At 42.4% G+C, this 22,433-nt stretch overlaps 1 protein-coding gene across 2 annotated transcripts in view; it reads right to left on the bottom strand.

Annotated features, from left to right (window-relative positions):
- grm8 (glutamate metabotropic receptor 8) overlaps positions 1–22,433 on the bottom strand; it is a 258,181-nt gene that overhangs the window by 230,361 nt on the left and 5,387 nt on the right. For both annotated transcript variants that reach the window (XM_023350397.1, XM_005799106.3), the window contains exon 2: positions 20,626–21,419. In XM_023350397.1, coding sequence (XP_023206165.1) covers positions 20,626–21,168 — 543 coding nt within the window. In that variant the 5' untranslated portion in view covers positions 21,169–21,419. The remainder of the gene's footprint in view (positions 1–20,625; positions 21,420–22,433) is intronic.

Genomic DNA, 22,433 nt, shown 5'->3' with positions numbered 1-22,433 from the left:
ATATTAATCAAGACTTTAATTGGATACTATATCATTGCCATCGTGTGAGGACAATGCGAAGCAAATGTAGTCTATATTTTCCCCAACAGGCATAATGTTGCTGTTTCTGCTGCTGACAGTCCTGGAGGGCTGAGCTGATCCGAGACTGTAGCTGTTAAACAGACCAGAGGAGAGAAGGTCAAAGGTTATGAAGTTATGAAATAAGCTAATTTGCTGCCATTTTACTAATGAAGCCCTAATAATATCTATTTAACCTCTAGAACAACTTGGCTGCAGACTGATTTATAGATCAAAAAACTCAAAGGGGTTAACTCTATATAATAGTTTGATGTTAAGCCTCTAGATCAAGAATTATAAGACTGAGATATCAAGGCAAAGAAAACTCAGTAGCTGCTGGTAGGGGCCATTCAGGGGCCTCCAGACATTCAAGGGTCCCTAGAAATGGTTTAATTGTAACACAGACCGTAGATCTAAACCTGTAGCATCATTTATAGAGAATAACAATGTTATTACATTTTATTTAATGCATTCAGCTGAGAAAAATAAATAGTACATTTAGGATTTAATTAGGAAGTTTACTTTTTAAAAGTTTAAAGAATCATCTTGATAGATTGATTGTTGTGTTACCATACATCACAGCAAATAACCAATAATCAGTGATTGATTTTAAACTCTGCCAATAAACCTGGTCTCCCTCTCACAGACTCCACCTTATCTATATTTAAACATGTTAGTGATGCTGAGGTTCTTAGTAGGACGGGTTTCGGGGAGGTTCTGTCTAAGGCCCCATATTACCTTGAACAGCCGCTGCGATGCGCATCTCTGGAATCTACCTGGAATCTACCTGGAATCTACCTGGAATCCTCCGGAGGCCCCTGTCAGTCCCCCGATGCTTTGGGGACATTTTGATTCATTTCATTGTGGCATGTTTGGCTTTTTGCTGCGGTTCTAATTATTGCTACAATATTTTCTCTGATGTCTATTTTGTGAACTCTAAATGGGCCGAATCTTCCTTTAACACCTGAGGTTCTGCAATAACTTCTATTTACAGCCGCGAACCTCCAGCCCAGATCCCGTCAGCAGCGACTTTAACCCGCCTGGTAGAAACGTTGAGAAGCAGAGCGAACAGCGAGCAGGTGGTACCAGGTGGTACCGGGGCTTTGAGCTGCATTGCGATTCACGGCGACAGTCGCAGTACCGAGTCTTATATCAGGATGTCTGATATAAAGATAGATATTCTTTATATTTGTCGGTGGAACCGACTCAAGCTGCCTGTAGCGAACCGGGCCTTTAGCAGAATGATGAAGTTAAAGTCAGAAGTTTTCTCTGCAGCCGAAGCATTTCTGTGTTTTGGGGCGAGGCGGGCTTTTTCCCCACTATTGCGAGGACAATTATGAAAATAGAAATAGAAACAGTTTTTCTAACGTCAACATCAGACCTACGTTTTTATTCACAAACCAGTGTATGAAAAAATATTCTTGCCCATAATTTGATAGTTGGAGGCACAGATCCGCCTCCTCCTCCTCCTCACCATGGACAACATGGAGGAAGAGAAACTGAGAGTCATTATTAGACTGAGGGCAGCCAGACTAGTTTGTTTTGCTAAATTAATACATTTAGCTAAATATTATTGCCGAGGGGCACAAGCAGGCCTCCTGATGCACAGATTTTAAAAAGAATTCTTTTGAAAAAATATTTTTTTGAAGAAAAAAAAACTCAAAGAGGGCACTAGGGGCATCAAGGATAGAAGGGGCAGGGGCTCAAGTCCCCTTTGTCCCCCTGCACGTGCCTGAAAAGGCCTTCCATACAGTAAAGCCATTAAAATAATGAGAGACAAGCGAATGACATCACCGAATCAATCTGTGCCTCTTATTTTGTATTCACTTAGAGACACAGTTCATTGCTTTGCAGTCATCTGCATGGGTGACTGATGGTCAAGAGAAAATACGGTCAAAAGAAATGGCAGGAAAGGAAGACCTCAACGGTAGGGGGCCAGCACGGATGACTGCACTGCGGAGACATTTTTAAAAAATATACATTTTCTTCAAACATTTGCTCCATTTGTCATAAGGTAATTTCATAAAATGTCACTAAATCGAACTTGCGGGCTCCGCTCATAGATCACAGACGGGAAGGCAGCGTGAGGCCAAACCTGCAGACCGACGAGCCTTTCCGGAGAGGACGAGTGGCATCCGAACGCATCGCGGCGGCTGCTGGCAGCAACGTCTCATTTCTGTGTCTCGTTAAAAAATCACATCAGTCGATTTTAAAAATAAGCCCACAGACGATACGGGGACAACGGGGAGATGAAGGAAGGAAGAGACAGGCGGAAGGATGAAAATAGGGAGCAGGAGATGGAGGGAGGTGGCGGAAGAAAAAAAACAAAACAGATTTTGACAGAGGGATAGAGGTGATGAAATAGTGGGACAAAGGCGAAAGGGAACCCGAGAGAGGCAGAAAAGGTTTGAGGGTGAAGTCAGATCAAGGTGGAGAGGTAAAATTAAGGCCTGATGAAAGGAGGCAAGAGGTCGCAGTCTCCTCTTCTCCGAGCCGTGATTATTCCCAAATACACATCTCTCCCTCCCTCTCTTTTTCCATCTCTGTGCTTCCCTTTCGCTCTTCTCCATTTTACTCTTTTGGCATCTTTGTCCGCCACGATCCCTCGGTCACCCTTTGATGTCTTTCATTCTCGTCCTTCGTTCTGTTTTACACTCGGGGGTCCTCCCTATGCTACTTTCCGAACCCTCTTTTCTCCTGTTCATCCGCCATGCATAATTCAAGCGGGGTTTTCAGCGTGACGGGTGTGGCCATTAAAAATACATGGGGATGCTGCTCCGAGCCCGTTTAGCGGTGCCTTACCCTGGCGGAGGACCGCCACAGGTCGGGGCAGAGAGGCTAGTTGGAGAAAGGAAAGGAGGCAGGCGGGGGTCGGGTGGTGGAGAAGGAGCAAGAGGAGAATGAGGAATAAGGCGGAGTGGCGACCTTGCACCGGCTCTAGCAAGTCAAACATCGCATTTGTTAAACTCCGACTGAGGCATAACGATAAAGGAGACTCTGAAAATTGAGATGCAATTGAATTGTATTTCTGAGGTTCTACACAACAAACACATTCTTTTGAGGAATTGTTTCATCATGTCATCATTTTTTTTTGTGGTAATACTCCATTTGAAGCGGTGTGCATAAGATGACACTGTCATAAACATGATATAACACCTGTTATGAACATGGAGTTGTTTTTGTGAATCTTTGTGACTGTTGTCGTGAAGTGACGCAGTCAGACTCCACCTTATCTATATTTAAGTGTCGCCATTTACATTAAATAGCGACACTTTTAAAGTAAATGTGCATTAAAAGTTGCATTAAAGGTGTCAACTTAGCATTATTTGGTAAATAATTACATTTTTATGCAAAGTTGCAGTAAAATGTAGATTAAAAGTCAATTAAAAGAGCCAACTTTGTGTTAAAACTGTCATTATTTACCAAATGATGGTTCATGACAGTGGTTCTCAAATGGGGGTACGCGTACCCCTGGGGGTACGTGGAGGTACTGCAGGGGGTACGTGAAGCTTTTCAAAATATCTTTAAAAAATCAGCAGGCTCCTCATAATAAGTCTTGGGTTCAAATCAAATCAAATGTTCAATGCAAAGTGATTAAAGTGCAATATTCTTTTTTTTATCCTAAAAGAGGTAACATTTATTTTTTTTGTGAGCAAATCTTTATTTATTAAGTTAATTTATTTTGTAAACAAAATATAATTTATTTATAATTAAATTACAGATTTATTTCTGTGAACACATTTTAGTTATTTATGTATACATTTAATTTTGTACCATTACAGAGACCAATATAAATTAGCAGCGTTTTGCATATTTCAGTTTTGACTGGTTTTATACCTTCCTGGTGGTCACCGTCTTCTGTTTTTCTTTTTTGTTTAACCATGCAACGTTTGCAATATGGATGTATTTGTCAGGTTCACTGATATAAGTTGTTTGGCTTTAATAAATCAGACAGTGATTTTACAGCACTGTACCTCTTTTTTATTCCAAAAATGTTTTGCCCGTGTCAGGGGGTACTTGACTAAAAATATATTTTTAAGGGGGTGCATCACTGAAAAAAGTTTGAGAACCACTGGTTCATGACAACAGTCGTAAATATTCATGAAGACTTACAGTATGTCATGTCAGTCTTATGCACATCACTTCCTTTTTTCCTTTTTTATTTTTTTTAAAAAAAGGAACTTTCATTGATTCCTAAATTATCAATTTCATAAATTGGAAGTTTTCTGGTTGCAATCTACATTTCTGCTCCATTACGGTTTGGCAAAAGGAACTTCAGTTACCTCTTAATTCCCAAGTCCTGCTACAGCGCATTGGTCTAATATTTCAATATATATGAAAATGTTTTTTTTGTTTTTGTAATTTCAAGTTCTATTGCCTTCGCATGACAATAATCCAAAATTCAGTGTCTCAGAACCTAACAGGTTCCGGCATTTTAATGAAAAGTTGAGTGAAAGGAAATTGTGTGGTGGGGGGGAGGGGGGGGGGGAGTGTACCAGCAACGGGGATAACAACCTTTGGAAGGATCGTCAAGCAGAATCCATTGAAAAATTTGGGAGAGTTTCCCGAGGAATGGACTGAGGCTGAGTCAAAATTTGTGACTGTTGGGAAGCCGCTCCCCAAAACGAGAGTCAGACGTGTCTTACCTGGGCTAACGAGCTGAAGGACTGGACGTGACAGTAAAAGGTCAATTTCAAGGAAAAGTGGAGTCACAGATTCTTTAAGATCACAGAATCTTAAAGAGCTAGAGCTTTTCAAAAATGCGCATTTTGACCCACATAGGAAAAGGCTTTTTACTTGTTCGAATATGAAAGGAACTGAAATTTAGCGTAGCAAACTTGCCGTTACTCCTGAATGCAGCAGAAGTTTTCCAACAAGTGTGCCACCTTCTTGACTTTCAACCATAAAATATTCTGTTATGATGCTCTCTGTAGCTTTTTTTTTATATATATCTTGATTTGTTATAAACAGAAGCATCTGCGTCAAAGACTTTACTGTAACTTTAGCAATCACGTTGCTGAAATTGTGCAATTTCAGACTTCTGACTCGCATGCAGGGCGATGACAGATGAAAACAGCAAAGAGAAAAGGTAGAGCTCATTTCCATATTTACGGATACGGACAGGAAAGGTGATGAATAAATCGCTTCATTTTAAATAAATATGTTTTTAAATTAGATTTTTTTGTTGTTTTTTTTGTACTTCATACAGGAGTTGGTATTGATTTCCTTACATTTGCCTGAACATAAAAGCAATTCAAGTGGAATGCATGAGAAACTGTAGCAAAGAGAGTGTCATAGCTAGACTGTCATGTTCTATATAAATCTCCAAAGGAGGACATCTATTTTAAAACACACACACACGCATTCACACGTCTTGATAATGCCCACTAAGAGAGGTTTCCTCTCTCTCTCTTTTTCTCTCGCTCATAAACATTCTGGCTAATGCCGTTTCCATGTATTTCCTTTCGCCTCCATGTCTTATCGCCTTTCTCACATAAATAAAACAAAAGTGTTAACACGGTCAGGAGCCATGCAAGAGAACAAGACCACAGAGACAAAGACAGACCGAGGCACGCCACGAGCTAAGGAAGCAGGGAAGTGGAAACAAACACTTAACCTCTTTCTTTTCCTCCCATCCTTCCCCCCCCCCATCTTTCCACCCACCTGTTTGCTGTGATCTCATGTAACACTGCTGCAAGATGTAAAAACACTTCTTGTAGCACACCTTTATCCCCAGAGTTTCCCTCGATGCTCTTTAAACTGCGCTCCCTCCCTCTGACATTTACCGTTTCGCAGACTTTCTTCTCCGCATCTGTTGTTTGAACTGTGAAGCTTCTTCCTGTGTTTCTTCTCTTTAAAGAACGGTTTGAAAGAGGGAGGGGGAAAAGAAATTTGAGCATAAAAGCCAATGGTGATGCCACCAAGAAGGGTAAAGAATGAATGTGAATAAAAATAAGCAAAACATAAAGAAAATCAGAGGAAACGAACACCCAACGTTTCAAACGGGGATATTTAACGCTGCGTATCAAACGTACAGTATTCTCTGTTGATTCGAGCTTTTCTCCAGAAGCCACTTATTAAAACTTGGTGCATGAAGAATCAATTTCCTTATTTAAGTGTCATAATGCCCCCTGTGACTTCCCCAAAGTCTCATTTTTCTAACTGTCCTACTTTCACTCATATGCATTTGAAAAATACTGCACTTTCTGATGCCTTTTTAGAAATCCTTGAACTATTTTTGATGCTCCAGTTAGAGATCGTGCTTCAGATTTGATGTTTCACCACCAGCGTTGTTATAAATTAAAAATCTACTTCAACGTTGCATTCATTTCCTGTCAGCTCCTTATGCTGGATTACACTTCTAAATCGCCTCGGTAATCTCAGAACCGCGGTAGATTATTTTTGCTAATGCTAAGGACAGTTCCCGTCCCGCTCAGAGGCGGTTCCTTGTTCTTCTTCTAAGTCAAACTCAAGTTTCAAATCGCATTCAACTGAAATGGATTTTCTCGGATGCGTGTTTTGCACATAATGTTAGGGCCAAAGGTCAAAACCACTGCAAGCAAGCCGAAGAATCTCGTAACTCAAAACAAAAAATGAATCACAATCGGCCTTAACTGCATCTCTTTCAATACATCTGCATGTATTCATAACTGCTTATTGGCATTTCAGAAAAAGAATATGGTGAGCACTTCCTCTGCAAAGATCCTGTAAACAGGAAATTTGGTTGGATTTCTCCTCGCCCATCAAAACACAGCCTCTCACTTGGAAACATGCGCCCGAGTGTCGGAGCTGCCAGCCTCCATTTTTAGCCCCAATTACACATGAAGGACATGATGAAACTCGCGTCATGAACCGAGAGTCCAAGCCAAGTTTTGAACACTTGGAGTGCAAGATCAAGGAAAGCGACAAGTCATAATAATTAACAATGATTGAAGTTAAATCTCAGATTTGAATCCTGTTGATGCCAGCTGTGCTTCAGCGCTCACATTTAAACACCAGCAAACGGATCGGTGCGTGTTCAGATTTGATTTTTTAAATATATTTCACATCTTGCCTCAAGACTGAATTTAAGACTTTTTTTTTTTTTTTTTTTTATATAGGGTGATCCAGATCCAAACACTAACATGATTATCCCAATTTAAGGCTCTACCCCTTTGCTTCGTTTGAAAATATCCAGCTGTTCAATTTTTGTGTAACAATACCAACTGGGAAGGAGGATAACGGGAAAACATAAAAATCTTCTCTTTGCCTCGTTTCCAGTGCTGTGGGGAGGACGAACGTCTCCACCCACACTGGCCGACGGTGCAGCCCTGAACTTTTCACCTCGTGCGCTTTTTTGCCACTTAGAGTAGCAGTCGTAACAGCAATAAGAATCCATCAAAACCCACGCAAATTGATTATCGTTGGACCAGCTAGCAACCGTTTAGATAATTCAAAACGAGAAGAAACTTTCGGTGCATTCAAGTTCAGCAAAACTTTGCTCTACGAGCCTCTAACAACGGTCAAAGTTATTTGGTCAACAGTCAAAGTCGGTATGTGGGGAACCGACTGAAAGGATCGTTACGTTTTTCCCCCCCGCCCCCACTTTCAGTGGCTACTTCCTGCCCACCAAATGATTTCCCAACTGAACAGAGATGAAAAGACGCACACACACACATCCGGAAAATGCGGATGTTGAAAGTCTCACAACCAGCAGAGCCTCCGCATGTGCTCGTTCTCAGCCCAGACACTTTAAATGTGGCCAAAGCCTTGAATAATTTAAGAGTGCCAATAACTAAACGACAAACTCGGTCTACACAGATGGAGCCGAGTGCGAAAGACAACCTGGATATCTGTATGCAGACGGCGGTGATATCTGGAGGCCACATTAACTTACAAGATTTACAGTATGCGACTCCATTTTTAAAAGCCATTCTTTGGCTTTGGAATATAAAGCAATGTTCTGTCACATTTACAACCATTCTTTGTAAATCAGCCTCAAAGTGTTGCCAAGGAGTCCAGCAGCATTAGAGGTCTGTGCTTTTCAGGCTTGATCTGCCTGGAGATGGTAAGCTGCAATGCCAAGTCTGACCACTAGGATGCGAGGGAGCGCAGAGTGTTTCTACATTTTCTGTCGGTGGGTTTGTATGAGAGAGGAGAGAGACCAACAAAAAGATATTTAAATGGGCCTGAACACAAATGCACCCATTGCTTTTTTCAGTTAAAAAAAAAACAACTGAAAAGCATCAACATTTCAGCATTTTAAACTGCAGGTGCCTAGTTTACAGGATGAAATAGTGCCCGTCCCTTTCCTGAGTAAACAAAGAAATTAAACTAGTTTCCCCTCAAACTCATTTTCCCTCCCTGGTAGGTTCATTTACTCCAAATGAGAGAATTCATTACTGCGGCAACATTTCACTGCAGATAACACAGTCTTCCGAAGCAAGTTGGGCAACCATGCATGCAGAAAACATTTCCGAAGAACCAAAGCAACAGAAGTTTTATGCTGGTCTGAAAAGTTAAGTTCCAGTCCAACTTTCGAGGGCTTTTATGACGCTTAATTAGCGCAACGGCAACAACGGAACATGCAACAAACGAGACCGCTCCCGCTGCTATAGATGTTCGGACAAAAAGGCAAAAACATTTGCTCTGTGACCGTCGGCACTTTTGTGCAGTTTCTCGTGGAATCAATATCTCTTTCCTGCAGAAGACATTTTGTTTTCTTGAAGAGAGGTGTGAAAAATGGCACTAATGTCTTTGTTCCGTAAAAGCTCACCAGGGTGCTCAGATTGTGTACGCTGGCAGGGCCTCGGCAGAGAGGTCGCAGAGGGGGTTTCTGTGGATGTTGACTCAGTTATCACCAGCAACACATTGAACCCAGATCCCACCAGGGCACATGAATCTTCATTCACCCTCAAAGAATGTACATGACTTTGTTTTTTTACTTCCCCCCCCGCCCCCCAATCGACTACAAATTGCCAGCTTTCTCATTTTCTGTTAGACGATGTATAAGACCGGTGACGTAATACACGATGGAGCTTTTTTCGCTTCTTTTTTTTTTGAGACACCGGAGCTGCCAGGTGAAACTAATAGCATTAATTACACTCCCATAATTTTCAAGTGACTCATGCTCAGCCTCCATTGGTCACAGCCTTAGCCGAGCGCAAGAGTCGAAGAGTCAAAAACGTGAGTGAGGTCTCTCAAGTGTATCAAACAGTGTGTGTGTGTATTGTCCACCTGTGATGTGTGAAATCTGGGGCTGTGTGTAATAGCTTCACTTATCCCTTATCTAAGCTTCCATTCAGCTGATGAAAGGAGGGCGAGAGATAGAATCTCATTCCACTTTAATGCGCTCTACGCACTGGTCCTCTCAGTGACAATACTGGGACAGATGGAGCCTTTTTCCGACCCGCTCTTTGTCAAAAGTACACACAGTTCAGTGGGAACGACACAGAGAAACGCATTCACGGTCCAGGCGGGAAGAAACCCTAAGCATAAACATCAAGCACATTTTTAATGACCTCTCGTTTTTCATCAGGGGTCTTAATTAAACTTTAAATTACTTTCCTATCTCGTCTAAAAACACAGGCGCTGTTAACTTGTTGTGTTTGCCACACGAGGCCACGTTTCTTCTGAAGCGGCACATAAGACAAGCTTGAGGTAGTTGGGGCATCGCGGGGACGCATGCACTTAGGCGCTACCGGTCTTTGGACTGCGCCACTGAAATGTCATGAAACATTCTCTTCAAACAAAAAATGTGCCACTTATTTTCCTTGCAGTCTTTTGAATCCCAGTTGTACATCTGGTGTCATCTAGCCAAGGATTCTGAGACCCACGGAAACATTGGTGCTTCAGTTTACTTTTCTAATGGTACATTGGAACTCAGAGATACACATCGCCACTGAAAAACAAACGGATCACATTTATGTAAAGCGCTGTTCGGCTCATCAGCCCCAACATGTTGAACTTTTGGGCTTTGTTCTCGTTGGGATCGAGATAAAAGTTCACATAAGAACCCAGAGCAACAACTAAAGCCCCGCAGGGCACAGTTCACCCAGCTGAGGTCAGTATTGATGATACAAACGCAAGACGGGGCAAGCAAAACTGGCATCTGCAGCATGAGAGAGCTTCAAAAAACCATTTGTGAACAAAAGAACACAAAGGTCAGTCTTTGCTAAGAAGCGGTAAATGAACTCAACTTGTGTGAAGTACTTTTTTAAATGCACTGAACTGCAGGAAGTTTGTTTAAAGTCCATTTTCACCCAGCTGCACTCTCAAGCATGCAGATCAGAAAGTCACTTAAGGTTAAAGGCCTTGCCAGTGTAACCTCAAGTAACAAGTGGTGGCAGTGTAATGGTGAGGGGCTTCGTTTCTGCTTAGAGACCAAAATTTCTGGTCCCGTTTGTTACAACAAGTCAACTTAGGGTCTAAGAAAATCTTGGAGGATGTCCGGTCATCAGTTTGTGACTCTTAAGCATTGGGTAGCAGTACGATGCTCCACTTCACACAACCAAGTCCACCTGACTAAAATGAAATGTTCTCCACAGCAATTTTTTGAATTTTGGAGTCCCTAGCCCTTCAGGGCCATTACTTGCTCACACAGGACCAAGTTAGTTTGAACGGTTTTTGAGCCTCTTAAAATAAATTCCTTTTTTTATTCAGTTCACCTTTGCTTGCCATTAAAATATCGTTGATGATCTGACATCTACAAAGGGACATAAACGTTTCTACTGCCCTGTAGGTTTTTCCAAATGAGAGTTTTTTTAAACACATTGCCACCTTTCCTGATGTGAAAACCCAGCTTAATGGACTGCATATGTTGCCCTTTACAGTGATGGCTAAGCAAATCATTTGTCAGTTTGCATTTAGCCTTTCCTCGTCCAGGGAGCAGCTTAATGAATTGCATATTTGAAGTTCCCCCACTCACCAGCTTCAAACCCGGGTTAAAGGATTGGCACCATCCAGCTGAAAACGAATCCAATTTAGCCCGCGTTCAGACGCTACAACATCGGGCGGCTCTTAATGGATCATCTCCAGGCAACAATAGATGAAGGCAATAAATAATTTCAGAAGGACAATTAAGTCTGTCTTCATTAACCATTTGCTCGTTAAGTCTGCCTTCGTTAGCGAAGGTTGGATGATTGTGTCCTGCCCCGTTGCAGCAACCCGTGACTTTTCACCCACCGCAGATGAGTCGCGGTGAAGCGTTTGGCGCGCGCGAGAGCCGCCACAAAACGGCGACCCCGCTCGCGCCCTAATGAGTCTTCCCGCTCGCCGCTCGGCGTGCTCCGTGGCTTCATTATCGTCACCCTCTTAATGCGTAACGCTTTCATGAAGGACATCAACACCACATCATTACGCCCTGGAGGACGCGGTGCTCTCCTCTTATCGCCATCCTTCCCCCCCCGCAGGGCAGATGGAAGATGCGCTGGATGTCGTTCCAGCGCATCTTTGTCCAAGATTCACTTCCACTTGTTTGCTTTTCATTCAGTCCTCTCTTCTTCTTCTTCTTCTTCTGCTGCTGCTCCCTCACTCTCAAGTCTCCTTCACACCCACTACCCTCAGTTCCCCCCTGTCCCTCCATGACTTCATTAAAAAGCAGCCAGCGGGATTAGAACAACACTGTAGATCAAAGCAGGCATAACCTCGTGAATAACGGCCACCTTTGTAGGGAATTATGTCCAAATTGGCATCTGAATGAGAATCGCAGCGCTCCTCGTTAATTGCATTTTGATGCAGTCGTCATCATCCTCGCGAAGAGAGGATGCCAAATTGATTTGCAATTCAGGAGGTGCCGATTTGCCTAAAAGAAAATTGGTCCGGTATGTCTTTTTAAATGTGCGAAGGGCCCCGAGCTCGCCTTATGCTCCGACAGCCAAGGCAAACCCTTCTTCTTCTTCTCACTGATTCGCATATTGTGAAGCGTGTGCGATTATTTAATAACTTATGCAGGGACAAAAGAACCGCTCACTCATGTATGTGTACTGCGGTTCCCACGAAAGACTGAAAATGCCCAGTATGAACAATATGGATTGAAAATGTGTACCAGCACAGAAAGCAACCACACAAGAGGAAATGAATAAAGAAATTTAACAAAGCACCAGCAAGTTTTCTAGGCACAGAGGGCAGAGGTAAAGCTAACACATTAGCATTTGAACCATGTCGACGCTTGTAGACACAACATGTAGCAACTTAACTTTCCTCCAACAGGAACAGCGTCAGAACTTCACTACAACTTTGTACAAGTTCATAAACTTTTAGCACGTTAGCTCATCGTAGAAAACAGTTAATCTAAAAAAAAATAAATAAAAAGTGGTTATAAAAGGTATTCTAAATTATTGGAGTAAATTGAATCCCAGCAACTGAGTCAACACACCCCATGTAAATAACTAGCTGTCGTGAACTAGATGTTTCACCCAAGCCGTTAAGGACATTAAAGATGTTTAACCGTTAACAAAAATTAAAGTCAAATTGTATTTTCCGAAAGTGAAAGTGAAGCAAATTACATTTAAAAAATAATAATAATATGAACTTTGATTTTCAAGAGTGTTTAAGTTGAAAATGGTTACTATAAATTTGAAAATTAAATTGCCTAACAAGCTAGAGCTTAAATCACGCTTGCAGGTGTACAACGTTTTAAAATGAATCTCTCTTTGATTGCACAGTCTTGACTTTTATTATGAATTCTCACCTTAGACTATTTTTATTCAGTGGAGGGGAAAAGAAGCATGCCCTAAAAACTGTTTTGCAAAATCACAGGCCCCTTATTATACACTGAGCAACAAACTTATCGATTCGAGAAAACTTCGATCACATTACACAGAGCGGGAGCATCCTGGGGGAGAAAACTTTGCTATCGTTGTCGAGAGAAACAGACCCACAGCAACACAGATCCATCACCCCTAAAAAAAGATTGTTCACAAGGTGAAGTTTTAGTAGATCTGATTTTAACGAAAACTACAAACCCACTTCTGGCAGCAACGTCCTATTTGATGCATCTCCCAGAGATGATTTTTGAATCCCCCTGGTTGACGCTTTGGCAGGTGTCCACTTGCACTGCTCCTTTTGGCAAAAGTTACAAAACTAATGGTGGCTGAACAAAACAAATGCTAATTCTGCTCAAAATGGAGGAACAGAAATAATCATTGGACGCAAAAGAAAAGGCATCGTTTGCCAAACCTTGGCTCACGCCAACCAGAACAAACTCAGCTGGACGTTTGTGAAGCGGGATAGCAGAGCGTGGGAAAGACTTCGGCGTTGGCCTTGGAACACACAACTTCATAAAAAAAACCTCCGCCGGAGACAAAGACAATAAGCCATCTCCTCAAATGAAGACTGCCCCAAGTGTGTGTGTGTGTGTGTGTGGGCGTGTATGTGTGTGTGTGAGTTTGAAAGCCTCCAGCAGAATCAATTGCAGTTGATTTTGAATGAATGCAGGGTTCGAGACTGTGTGCGGGTGCAGTGTTTCCAAAGCTCCCCCGAGGCTCCGCCATTCCATTTACTCTCACCGGGGGAGAGCCACCACTTATCAATTTGAGAATTGAATTTCATTTTCAGCTTCTGACACGCAGCGTGCGAGTGTCACCGACTGAAATGCGTCTATCGCTTCATTGTGGGATTTCCTGGTAACGGCAGACAGAGCCGAACGCGGGCGGTGCATCAGTCCCCGCTTTGATGCAAAGGATTCTTTCTTTTATCAACATGAAAAGTATTTGTCGGACACATTTTCTGTGTGTTTTTTTGTTTCGTTTTCCCTTTCATCTAAATTATCCGGAGCAAACGTTGGTATATGATTCAACACTTTTAACTTGTATCCATTATTTTGATCTCGATGTATGAACTTTAATCGCATTGTAAACTGAACATAATGGATATTATGGAGAATAATATCCTTTTTTTAATGCAATTTTCTTCAAGGGTTAGCTCATTTGAAGTTCTACATCTTGACTGACGTGTAGTCTATCAGCCAGCTGACTGGCAGTCTGCAACAAATGGAGGGGGATTACTCTATGCAGTATATAGAATTTTAAACTAACTTTGAAAGTGTAGAGTATACTTGTATATATTGGGCAAAACACAATAAAAACTCCTTTAGTGCTGATTGGAGACCCAGAGGTGGTGCAGAAAACATTAAATGTGCAGCTTTGCGGCGGAGGGAACGCTCCACCCTCTGCGCCTTTAAAACACCAATCCCATATCCTAAAAATCAATAGTGCCTCATTTATTCCGTCCACCACACCTGGCGATCAATGTCGTCTGAAAAAAAAAAAAAATCTGATTTTAAATATTTTTCCTCTTATACACATCATGCTGCAGAAATGACTCAAGGAAAATCTGGCTAAACCTGCCCAGACGACTTGAGGGCAAAGGTCAAAAGCAGCGAAGTTTAACTAAGTTTATGCCAGTGCCCGAACCGATACGGCTCACTACTGGCTTTAAGATTCATGCCATACGTACAGTACATGCTTCCTATGAAAGAGACCAATTACTTCATACTCTTAGGGAATTTGTGACTTTAATTTAGCTAATGATAAAATAAAGATGAAAGATTTCGGGGGGTTTTAAACTTTATATCACAGAGTTCTACAGAGGTAAGGTTTCAAAGTTGGAAAGCAGAAAAGAGAAACTTTCACTTTAATCATCTCGCACCTTTTTCCAGGCCATCTGCGACCCGTCTGGGGAGCCGTGACTCCATCCAATAATCTTGCATGAATATTTTCTTTTGGTGGGGGAGGGAGAGAGGGGAGGAAATGCGAAAAATATTTAAAACACATTTATTGAGACAACATGGAAGCCACCAATAGTGAAAGTGCAGTGAAGAGCGCCTCTTTTAATACATGATGGGCTTAGATCCCACAAGAGAGCTGAGTCTGAGCCTCACTCTCTGACTGCAGGATAGTTTTTAGGCTTTCTAAGAGTCCTAAAATGTTTTACTTTAGACTAAAATGAAGTCAACCGAGTCATTTAAGCAAGCCCCTAAACTGAAGCTGTGAATCAGTGTTGCATCGACATCACAATGTAACAATGATCCAACTTTGATTTGAATTTTTAGAAGACAGTTTTCTGACTTTTGAGGAGGATTGCATATAAAACACCAGTAGAACTTCTCACCTTCACATACATTTCAAAACTGAGGATCCCGATAGTTTCTCCCCCCCCCCCCCCCCCCCTTTTTAGTTCCACAAAGAGAAAAAAAAGTTCACTACTACTGCACGACTGATCGGAGGACACGGTAATCGTGCGTGCCGTTTTGACTCAGAATTTTAACATTCAGTTTGAATTTGGAAAAAGAAAAAAGAAACTAAAAGAAAAGGTCCCTAGAATTTGAACTTCAGAGAATCTCACCAGCTCGGCCTCTGATTCAAACACGGCGCTGCTTCTGCTGCTGCAGCTTGGAGCCAAACACTGTTTAGATGCATTTGATGCCGCTGCCAGATCCAAGCTCCAACTTCAGCAATGACTGGAACAAAGCGAGCTGCCACAAGCAGTTGTCAGTCTGTTCCAAAGTCCCTTCCAAATATGTAACCGGTTTCTATTAAAGGTAGTCAAAGTCCCACCAGTAGTACTTATAGAATAGTTTTAGAATAATGACAGTTGATCAACTGGAGGATCAACTTGACATTGTGCCGTCTCTGAAATGGCACAATGTCAAGATGCATCAATTGTAGATAGGCCCCCCGTTGTTCCAAATTATTTTCTCTCTCTAAAACTTAACTGTACATTTTGATTGATGCATTAATTTTTAATTGGCTTTTGAAACTATTTCTGTTAGTCCACAGTTTTTGACTGTAAGAATTCACATTGCTTGTGTTTTTATCTCGTTGCCTGTTCATTTTGACAGGCAACGTGTCAAAGTGAACAGGGCTTATATATGGTTAAACTTCTTCTTCTATTACAGAACTATGAAAGCCACTCCATCAGAAGCCCTTAAGATCTATTTGTAGTCCCAAGAACTACGTGATAAACTCAAGGGGATCGTTATTTACAGCATGTTGCATCAACTGCAAGATTTTATTTTTATTTTTGACATGCGAGAGACTGCGCTCATTCAAAGCGCATCTTAAGGCATTCTTCTTCAGTGCGCTGTGCCTTTAATTTCAAAATACTTCTCCACCATGTGGCGTCTTTGTGATTTTTATCTGTGCAATGTGTTACACAAATAAAATTTAGTGCCCACTTCCGATACTCTTTCTTTGAACACGCACAGCGACAACAAACAGAAGTGAAATAATGAATTAAGTTGAGAGAAACTTTGCAACACACAATAATCAATCTCCGATTCACTGAAGCACCTGAAAGTAAAATCCAAGGAAATCTTAAGAGACCCTGCGTACTGCAATGAGAAAGTTCACCAGATGGGATTAAAAATTTGTTATTTTAAGGTAAAAATGCTAATAAACCTTTATTACCTCCTTTTATGAGAGTTTGGCACAAACTGAAGGCTTGGTATTTATGACAAGATTCCCTGTTCGATTACATTCTTACTTTACTGCCAAAAATATAAGGGTTTGGTTTGAAAGATAAAATAGAAGCTAAAATGAAGAATATAGAAATACAATTTACAAAAAATACAAGCTATGCTCTGTCTGTAGCGCTACTCTGAATCACAACTAAAATAATAGCTGTAATTAGTTTAAGGTTGGGCCACATTTGAATTAGAGCAGCGACATAATTTAGGAAATTGAGGTTGATAATAGACCGTGTTCATGGTTTACAGTCGTTCAAGCTGGGAAATTAAATCAAATTCATTTGTGGCTTTAATAAACATCGCCGCCCTGGAGCTTTCGATTCACGTCCTGCAGCATGGAAAGAGGGAAAACCTACATGACCGTGTAGGTTTCCATGAGACAAACGAGATTTTATGGTGTACTTTCCCCCATTTTATCTATTCCCACCACACGAGTCACAAGAACACTGGCCAATCAAACAGTGAGAGACAACTTCTCATTTCTAATAACCCAGATTGGCATTGGCTGGTTTTATATCCTCATGACATAACCTCAAATACCGGAAAATACTATCTTTCCAGTATTTATACATTTAAAGCAAAAAATTTGTAATACGATCCAACTGCATTAATTTAGAAGAGGGAAAAAATGACTTTGAGGTAAACAACAAATGATGTCCATCTGGTTATGACACATAAAGAGATGGCTGCAAAGTTGTTGTTTTTTTAATCCATGCGATTAGCTTGACTTTTTCATACAGCACAGAAAACGTTTTACAAGTTAGCTTAATGCAGTTTGAGAGCGACGCCGTTTTCGATGTACCTCAAGACTACGTCAATATAAATATATGAATAATTCATAGTGAGTTATTTATATGCCACACAAAATTTGCAGTGCAACACATGTGGGAACCCTGGCCAAGCTAAAGGTCATCCACAAACAATCTCAGTCAGGCAGCAGCTGATTTCCAATAACCTTAATGCTTTGGAGACAAAGCACCTGCATTTTCTTTAACGTTCCCATTCAAAATTATGCTCCGTGTTAGAATTTCAAGATATAATATTCAGGTTGATGCCTTGTTCTAAACTTTTGTAAGGGTCTGAAAGGAAACAAAAAAGAAAGAAGCCAGATTTAAACAGAACCAAGTTGTTGTCATAAATCCCCCAAATTTCCCACTCACTTTGTTTGGACAGATTTTCTCCTGCAAAACATGCAGCTGCGGCGATGGCGCGCGTCGCCCTAATTTACAAAAAGTCCCCGTTATCTCCAGCCCCGCCTCGCACCAATCTGAATCATCCCTCAGTGCAGAGCGATAATCTTCAAACGAGGAACCGGCGAACAAAAGAAACATCAGCGGCTCTTGTTTGATTTGATTTCTCTCAGCTGTGGCTCTCAGCAAGGGGCTCCCTCTGCTGCTAAAGCACAGGGAAAAAAATAAATAAAAATAATAAAAACATGGAGAATTGTTGGTTTTTTTATATATATCTTTTTCACACAATCTGTTGTTTTAATCGCACTTGTCAACTGCTAGAATTAAAAAGACACATAGGCAGACTTTCTCTCTTGCTCTGCTTCTGTGGGGGCCCCCCCAGCATCTCCATCATGTCTTGAGTGGGCGACTGGCTGTGACTGACACTGCCAGATTAGCCTGTTTAAAAAAAAAACAACAACAAACAAACAAAAAAACAACATATGTTTGCTTGAAATACATTCGTGCGAAACATGTGTTTGCGTCCCACGACTTCCAGAAACAGGAGGGGGGGTATTATTTATGAAGAAGCATGGAGACAAACTGTTAGCACAGCCACAGGCATGAGGTTGACATAACGCAGAGATCCTGCACACACACACACACACACACACACGAAAAAGAAAAGAAAAAGGAGGGAAAAAACCGCAGAAGACTCCCACACACAAATTATCAGCGGACGTACAATGGCGGCACGCGGCGCGCGCGAACACGGAGACACGCGCGAGGCTCCAAATCGTATTAGGCAAATGAGAGCGAGGCACCGCAGAGGCAGGGAAAGGAAAGGCGCTCTCTGTTCGAGGGCTGTTGCTGTGACAGATCCTGGAATAAATCATGTTTAGTTGTTGTTGTTGTTGTTTAATATGCAAATCTTCCATTCAAAGCGCAAGCCGGTTGTTAACATGTGCGTCCTGAAACACAGGGAAAAAAATCCACACACCCCCCCACCCCACCCAAACACAAGCATATGGATTCCTCGGTGCCAAAGAAATGTGTGGTCACACTGCTGTGGAAGAGCGTGGGATAAACGTGGATGCGAAAAATGCCATGGGCGTCATTACCGGACTCCTATTTCACGATCGCACCGCCATCAGTCGGCCCGGCGCAGCTAATGATGACAATGGGGCGCACACTCAAAGACACCAACACACACCTGAAATGCATAAAGGCTTCAGGAAAGGATGTTTTTAAAAAAACACACACAAAAGAGTTGCACCCTGATGAGGACACTCAATTAGGCCCACACACCTACTTGAAAACACGGCATCACAAAGCGGCGTCCTCGCAGGCAACACACGTGTGCATAAACAACCGTAGGGCGCAGGAAATGAAGTGGCTGTTGACAGATTTCGAGCTCGTAATAGATACCCACACTTGGCTGCAATTTTTATTTTATTTTATTATTATTTGTATTATTTCGCTCAACCTTAAACTTACTTGCAAGCATCGCTCGACACATCGGTTTCTCCTTCACAGACGCATCTGAATGTCTGATTGAAATCGCACTTTGGGCTCCGAGAGTGAAACGCAAAGGCTATCTGTCTCCTGCAACTGGTGAAGGAAGAGGTGTCACCGCTGCAGAGACCGATAAGGCTTCAAATGGCTGCCGCCATTGAACTTTATCTGGCCTATATGGGTGAAGGGGCTGGATGCTGCGTGGGATGGCGGCGATTCAGCAAGTGCAGTGCTTGGAAAAAGTGTTCATACCCCCTTGAACTTTCACACTTTACAACCTTAATCCTTATGAACGTAATTTACTGGGATTTCGTGACAGATCAGCACACAGGAAACGTGGTTTAAGACTTTTCAAACATCTGAAAAGCGTGATGTGCATTTATGTTTAGCACCCATTTAATCACCCAAAGTAGAACATTACTAGCATTACATTAGGTAGTCTATTTGCTGGCGTTTTTTCACCCTATACTCCAATTCCCCAAAACATCCAGTGCAACTCTGTGTGATTTAATCTCGGTGTAAATCCAGCTGGTCTGCGAGGCGCATAAGAGCACATTAGTGAACAAACCGGATCACGAAGAGCAAGGAAGACAGTAGGAGGGTCAGGAAGAAAAGTTGTCACGAAGTTTAAAGTAGTTACTCAAACTTACCGAGACATCGCTGCCCTATTAAACTGACAGGTCGGGCAAGGGAAGCATCGTTTAGAGAAGCAGCCCATAACACACACGTTAACTGACGGACTTGCAGAGGTCCACACCTCAGGTGGGAGAGTCTGTTGGCTTAAATCCAGCCTTTATGGAAGAGTGACAGGGAGAAAGTTATTGTTCGAGAAAACCGATAATAGGTTCCACTTGCAGTTTGTCAAAAGCCACGTAAGGGAATGTGAAAACAACTTAGAATTGAATTAGGAAAACCAACACTGCATTCATCATCAACAAACCTTTCCACTTTGAGACATGGTAGGGACAGTATGAAGCAGATGCAGGGATTTCTTTTTGTCCCCGTCAAGGGACAAACAGGCTGGTCAGGGCAACAAAGAGAAAGTTGGAGGCAAATACAGGACTATCCTGGAAAATAACATGTTAAAGGGCTGAAAAAAAATCTTTAAACTGGAGTGAACGTTCACTCTTCAGCATGACAATGACCCCAAAGAGCCAGTGAGGCGATGTAGCTCATAGTTATATTACGCTTAAATCCAATTAAGAATCTGCAGCAAGACATTCAAAGTGTCCAGGGAATGAAAGAGAAAGTTCAGCAACAGATATAAAACTTTGGAACATGAATACAAACGCCACCACACTTCTAATTTTCCCTTGACTTCACAAGTATTCACTTCTTTTAGTTGATCAATCAAGCATCCTACATTTAGGTTTGTGGCTGTAAAGTTGAGATGAAACAGAAACAGTCACAGAGGGGGAAAATTAAACCGAATCCTACCTTGAACAGACGCAGGATGTTGGCCACCATGATGGACACGGAGCTGGACGCGGCCCCGATCACGCCCACAATTTTGTCGGGCTTGGTGAAGATTGGAGGGTCTCCGTTGGCGCAGCGGACGTCGGAGCCGTCCCTTTCTATTAGGGCCTGCACAAACGTCAGGGACTGCTCCAGAGCGTACGTGTCCCTGGAGCAGGTATCCAAGATCCGGGCCCCCAGCGTGATGTTGGGCAGCAGTTCGGGATCCTTATTGATCAGGTCAATGGCAAACATCATGGCCTCCAGGCGGTGGATGCCCTTCTCCTTTTTCAGCTCCCCGCAGGGCGTACCGCGATCTCCCCGCGAATGCACCGGGAAAAGCCCGCCGAGTATGATGTCGCCGTCCAGTCGGATGGAGTGAGCGTATTCCGGAGCAGCCTGAGGGTCTATCGGGACTCGCTGAGGGGACGTGACGGGAAAGAGCCAGGTGTAAGAAGCAGCCAGAAGCAGGAAGATGACAGAGGGAGAGTGGAGGGGAAAAGTCGGGCCCCACTGAGATTCCATGATCAAAGAGGCTGGTAACAGAACGCGATCCGAGAGTCTTTAAAGATTATTAAAGTCGGCCCTTTTCTACTGATTAATGAGGTGGGGGTAAAGGACCCCAGGTGCGGAGTTAGCCGAGACCCATGAGCAAATCATAATCCAGGGAAGACGGAGCACGGGCAGGAGGTATAGCAGGAAATGTGGCACTTCAGCTGCGAGTATCTGGTTCGGGGGCAGAGCGTGTAAACCACAAGTCACATCTTTTGCAGAGCCTGTTGAAGAGAGAGAGACAAGACATGTTGGTGCCATTAACTGTGCAAGGGTCAAACTGCTGCAGGGTAGCAAATCTCACATGGCATGTGGAAAACCCTGACCAAGATGAATGAAGCTACAAAAATAAAAGGATATACAGAGGCTCTCAAAAGTGCATAAACCTCCTGTAAAAAAATGCCCAATGTAATAAAACAATTAGACCACAATGAATAATTTCAAGACTTATTTCACATGTGACATTTATTCTCTAATGAAAAATGATTGCGCTGAAAGGCAAAAAGTTCAATGGGAAAAAAAAGAAAAGAAAGAAAAGCAGTGGATCAGGCTGCTGCCCGCCATTAAACTGAAACCTGGTCGTGTTTGTTGCAGTGTCTCTCTTGGCAGAATCCCCAACCGGCCTGTCAATGTCAGACACCATTACAAACGTCCAGTTTGTCCTGGAACTTTTGTCCCACGTTTTCTGCGATTGCCGATTACAGTGTCATTTGTCATTCCTGTCATTTGGATCCTTTGTGACCAAACGATGGCTTTAACTAAGCGAAGGGAAGTCGAGGAAATCCAATTAAAACTGCAGTTCAGGTTTAATTCATGTGGTGGCAGGTGTAAACTCCAGAAAACTGAATACGTAAATGGACCAGAAGGGGTTTCGGTGCAAAATATTTGTTAAAGGTGTGCAACTAGATTACTACAAAAACCCATTGGGACTGTGCTTATTGGACAGCAAAAAAAAAACAAACATCCCAAGCAGTTTCAGTTTGTTGTCGCCTCTACACCCTTATTCACTGCTGGCAGGTCAAGGAGAGAAGCGGCTTACGGAGGACCTCATTGAGGAGCTCCTCGGGCTACTCGCATGACTACCTGCTGCAGTTGTGACGAAGCAGAAGAAGGAGGAGGTGGGGTGAAGAGAGGAAGGAGGGAGAAGAAAGGAAAGAGAGATGGAGTTCAAAAATAAATAGAGAGACAACAGAAACATGAGGCAAGCGACGGCATCGCAAAGACACAACAGAGCCGCG

This window comes from Xiphophorus maculatus, chromosome 17 (genome assembly GCF_002775205.1).
Source record: "Xiphophorus maculatus strain JP 163 A chromosome 17, X_maculatus-5.0-male, whole genome shotgun sequence".
NCBI lineage: Eukaryota > Metazoa > Chordata > Actinopteri > Cyprinodontiformes > Poeciliidae > Xiphophorus > Xiphophorus maculatus.
This window is presented reverse-complemented; position numbering and strand designations above follow the sequence as displayed.